The 5432-nt window shown below is 33.9% G+C and overlaps 1 protein-coding gene across 1 annotated transcript in view; it reads left to right on the top strand.

Moving 5' to 3' along the window:
* LOC106869751 (liprin-alpha-1) overlaps positions 1-5432 on the top strand; it is a 323919-nt gene that overhangs the window by 156045 nt on the left and 162442 nt on the right. The window contains exon 4 of the mRNA XM_052969123.1: positions 2186-2260. Within this exon, the coding sequence (XP_052825083.1) occupies positions 2186-2260 (75 nt within the window). The remainder of the gene's footprint in view (positions 1-2185; positions 2261-5432) is intronic.

Genomic DNA, 5432 nt, shown 5'->3' with positions numbered 1-5432 from the left:
TATATATATATATATATATATATATATCCCCACGCCCACATGTGGTTCATGATTAAGTTATAGTTGTCAAAGAATACATTTATATAGATTAAACCTCGGTGTGGACACTGACAGACATCAAGGGAAAAGTGACAGGGATACTGACAAACACCAGGGAAAAAGTGACAGCTCTCCCTGGCATTTTCTTGTTTTCTTTTTTTTTTTTTTCCCCCCCATCCGCCCTTGCTATGTCTTGTCAATGTGTCCATGTAATGATTTAGTGTGTGTGTGTGTGTGTGCATGTGCGCATGCATGCGTCTGCACACATGAGAAAGCTATCAGTTCTCATTTGTTGGGTTTCTGGACTGTACAAGAAAGGTTTTATGGTTAAATATTGAGCTTCCAGTGATAAGGTTCAGTATCTGTAGGAATATGCATTAAGAATCTCATTTTAAATAGCTTTAGTATTGAGGAGACCAAATAAAGATACTCATTTAGAAATACATGAATTAATAAGACAATGATTTGTCTGTTGACTTGTTATATGCAGCTGCACTTTCCTTAATGTTCTACTATTGTAACGATTTAAAAAAAATAAATTGTAAAAGTGTAAGTTTAAAAATTGTGGAAAATAAATGCTCAACTTCGATAAGGGTTTCTTTAAATGTTCAATTACTGAAATCCACATCGATAATATCCACCTAACTGTTTGTTTCATTAAGCCATTCAGTTCGCTTACATATTGATATCGAGTTTGCACATTGTGTCTGCAATCTCTACATTACAATTTTGTCTGAGAAGTTCTCAGTGAATTCATCATTCCAGTATTTCAAAACAAAAGGATTGCACAATGATAAATGCTGTTGATAATATAAAGAATAACTTTAGAAACTAAATATGAAATTATAAATGAACAGAAAACTCCAAGAACACTGTTTAAGATTTATCTTGGAAATTTTATTTGCATTAGTTAGTCAATGGTGTCTGTTATTTCTTGTTAATATTCTCACAAATTGTTACTGTAGTTGAAATTCACTTGTTTGGAAGCACATGCCAGCAACAATCCAGATTGCGAAAGAAAAGTCATTGATACCACTTTTCAGGTTTTAAAATATTTAAATATCTGTTAATGTTATTGTTTAGAAGTAATGTAACTGGAGACTAAGACCCCCATGCACTGTGTTGAAAATCCAAGGGCACTTAAAGATTTCATAGGGCTGTGTTTCCGTTGATATGGAAAGCAAAAAATGCTTGGGTTACTAATGCATTTTTGGAGATAGATTTTTTTTTTTTTGCATTACTTTATATATGAAATGAAAGAAATATCAAAATATAAAAGAAGCATTCATGTGTTACTAATCAAAGATAATGCCATTTATTTGCAATTTCTATAGCACCACCATTCAAAAGTTAGATTAACATTTATGCTGCCCAATAAAACTTCTCTTTTGCAAATAACAGACCCAGGTGTTACTGCAACATTTAAAGCATATTATCTTTGGTACACATTTGATCAGTTAATAAATGCTATTGTTAAGGGAGGTTGGCCCCACACTAAAAGAACTTTTGAAAATTATTTGATGTTCCAAGAAACTGTAAAACTATTCTTTTCTACTCTAGGCACAAGGCCCAAAATTTTTGGAGAGGGGGCCAATTGATTAGTGGTCTCAGGTAGATTGGTATCAAAAGGGTTAAACAGACTTACGTATTGCTCCAGGATTTTCATGAATCACAAATGGTGAAATGAGTTGTTTAAAAGAATTTTATACTACCTTGATTGCAGTGTTTTTTTTATTTATTTTTTTTTATATACTTGTTTCAGTCATTTGATTGTGGCCATGCTAGGGCACCACTTTGAAAAAGCAGATGGCTATGGAATATCAAATCCCATACAGGCTGAGTGCTCTAACCATTAAGCTAAATGGACCCTGACTCTATCTCTTTAAATTTCATATATCATTGTCATTTATGGCTTACCTCCATTTGGTTTAACCTCTAAAACTTATAAGTGTCACTACAATCTGTGTTGGTTCAAGTGACACTATATGTTTTTTGCTGTATTACTTTACTTGAAAGTTAAGTTACCCCCTTTAAAAAAAAAAAAAAAAATTATTTTAGGACATCTTTATGTTAATTGCTACAATAGCATAAATCTATATACTTGTATGAATCTCTTTTACATGTTGAGTTTTACATTTCGTTTTAGGTCCGGGAACGACTACGGGTATCTTTGGAACGAGTTGCAGTATTAGAAGAAGAATTATCTAATGCTAATCAAGAAGTAAGTACATAACCCTGTACATTTTTTCCTACAATTTTATTTCGAACCAGCTTCAGTTCATAGGATTTTTGTTTTTATTTTAGGGAACTCAGACAAAATTTGGCATCAAAACTTTCACAGTATTATCCAATAATACTGAGATGGAGTTTGATGCGCTTGTTTTGTTTGATATGGCACCACTCCAGTTCCTTCTTTTACTGACACTAGGTGGTTCAGCCTTAATCACATAATAAAATGTGCTAACATCGTGTATTTATAATTATACATGTGTAATTTGAGCTTGTTTCTTCTTCCTTATTCCAGTCACACTATTTAGAAATACATCTTCTAATATGCCATAAGATGTTTTCCTTGTAGTCAATCCTTTAATCTAAATGTAGGGTAGGGGAGAATGTGTGTGTATATTGTTAAAATAATTTTAGCTTTAGATTTATGTCTGTGCAATGAATGGCAGCTTCAATTCTCAAGTTAGAACTGTTTACTTTGTTTTGTTCCTGCTATTGCCGAAGACATAAAGTTCACTACAGCTTATTTCTCCATTATCTGAAATTCAAGATTTTAGTTCTAAAAATAGAAATTATCATCACCTTGCTGTTGTTCTTTTTCTTTTTTGTTTTCTATCTTTTCTTCTTTTTCTTCCCTCTTCTCCTTTCATTCATTTGTGCCATACAACAAGAGGTAAGCTCTGGCAAGCAGAATTCTTGATGTAGTTTTGATCTCGTCTTGGAACCAATTCTTTTGAATGGTACCATTAATCCAATCATCAGTTTTTCTTCCTCCCTGTAGATCTGTCCTTTTGGGCCTTCATAAAGAAATCATTATACCTTATTACATGATGATTTGGCACTTCATCACACTTTTAAATGTCAAATTCTGCCTAAGTCAGGCTTTACCCTTTGACATTCCAGTCTTAATGAAATTGACACTCATAATGTCTTGGATTCATCTAAAGAAGCCCTGCTCTACCAAAAGTTACTGGTATTGATTATATAATAGTTATTTCCAATCGTGGCACAAGGCCAGCAACTTCAAGGGGACTGGGTGGGGGTTGAGGTAGGGCTGGTTGATAGCAAAGATGCTAGTACTTGTATCTTATTTTATCATTTCTTGAAAGGGTGAGAGGCAGATTTGATCTTGGCAGAATTTGAACTCATGACATAGAAAGCCAGAAGAAATGCAGCTAAGCATTTTGCCAGGCGTGCTAATGTTTCTGCCAGCTTGCCACCTTAATGATAATAATAATAATAACGATCCTTTCTACTGGAGGCACAAGGCCTCAAATTTGTGGGGAGTGGTCTAGTTGATTACATTGACCCCCAGTGTTTTCACTGGTACTTAATTTATCGACCTTGAAAGGATGAAAGGCAAAGTCGACCTTGGTAGAATTTGAAATCAGAATGTGGTGATGGGCAAACTACCGCAAAGCATTTCGCCTGGTGTGCTAATGATTCTGTCAGCTCGTTGCCTTAATAATCATCATCATCGTTTAACTTCCGCTTTCCATGCTAGCATGGGTTGGATGATTTGACTGAGGACTGGTGAACCAGATGGCCACACCAGGCTCCAATCTGATTTGGCAGAGTTTCTACAGCTGGATGCCTTTCCTAACGCCAACCACTCCGAGAGTGTAGTGGGTGCTTTTATGTGCCACCGGCACGAAGGCCAGTCAGGTGGTACTGGCAACGGCCATGCTCAAAATGGTGTTTTTTACGTGCCACCTGCACAGGAGTCAGTCCAATGTTTTGTTCATATGCCACCGGCACATGTGCCAGTAAGGCAAAGCTGGAAACGATTGCGCTAAAAAATGGTGCTTTTCACGTGCCACCAGCTTGGAAGCAAGACCGCTGCTCTGGCAATGATCCCGCTCAAATAATGAAACTAAAACCTTATCATCCAGTTTCATGCAGCTGACTTCTTTAGATAAATACAAGTATTATAGAAGTGATTTTAAAAAATGGTACCCATCATTTGGTGGGAGGTGGTGTTACAAAAAATTGATTCTCTGCCAGGTGAAAACAAATCATTATTGATTTCTTTGATAATTCTTAAGGTCACCCAGTAAGGTGGAATCGAAATAGATTTTGTGTCGTTCATATTTTACTTAAATGGCCCGTGTTCGAGAAATAAATGCCATCAATATACAGAAGTTGATTTTAAAAGGGTGGTACTCCATCAAAGAGATGGAGTGGAAAACTGACATTGTTCCAAGTGAGAAAGTATAGAATTCTCGATTTCTTTTGACAATTCTTAATGTCACATGTATATTCCGACGGGTGGAAGCAGATCTTTACTTTGGTCATATTTTCACTTTTAATGGCATTTGCAGTGAAAGTTAAAAAGTGAAATTGTATATCAAATTGACTCAGTGTGTGCTTAGTTCTTAAGATTCTATGCCACTCACAACTCTATTTGTCTATATAATTATTGATCATATAATAATAATTGATACCACCACCACCACTACAGCCACTGCTGTAGATGTTGATAAATTGGGTCCGTGACCCCAGGCTTCAATTTAGAGCTATAAATCCCTTTACATTCATCGCTAAGTCTCTTGGGAAAAATTCTTGTTGTTCACATTTAATAAAAGTTTTTTTCTTTTTTTCAATAACTTTTAGGTGTTATGTCAGCATAAGAAATTGCTCTATTAATCTTACCTATCCTTTCAGTATACTTTTAAAAAATTTGTAAATTTATAGATTTGAGAATTAACAATTTTTATTCTGCTATATTGTTTCTAATAAACAAATAAAAAATACCATAAAGACAAAAAAAAGATTTTATCATGTATATTTATAGTAGTAATCGATTTTGGATTTATTGCTGTAGTAAAACTGTGTGTAGTTATTGATTCTGAAATAAGAAAACGACAAAAAAAAAAACAAAAAAACTAAGAACAGAAAAAAATGATATACTAAAACAAAACAAAAAAGAGAAAAATAAGAACATTTGAAATCATTAAAAAAAAATTTTTTTTTTTAATGATTTTAAACTTTTCAGTCATTTTAGAGGACAAGATTACATTAGCTTGGGTTACTTGAAAAATAAATTTTGATTTGTGCTTTCTAGAAAACATAAATGTAAAATAAAATAGATAAATAAATGTTTTCCATTGATTTTTTAAAATTTGTTGTGCTACTTGTCAGACACATCACATTGTTCAGTCCTGTTG

The sequence above is a fragment of the Octopus bimaculoides genome, chromosome 7 (assembly GCF_001194135.2).
Source record: "Octopus bimaculoides isolate UCB-OBI-ISO-001 chromosome 7, ASM119413v2, whole genome shotgun sequence".
NCBI classification, from domain to species: Eukaryota; Metazoa; Mollusca; class Cephalopoda; order Octopoda; family Octopodidae; genus Octopus; species Octopus bimaculoides.
The sequence above is the reverse complement of the archived record's forward strand: the minus strand, read 5'-3'. Positions and strand labels throughout refer to the sequence as shown.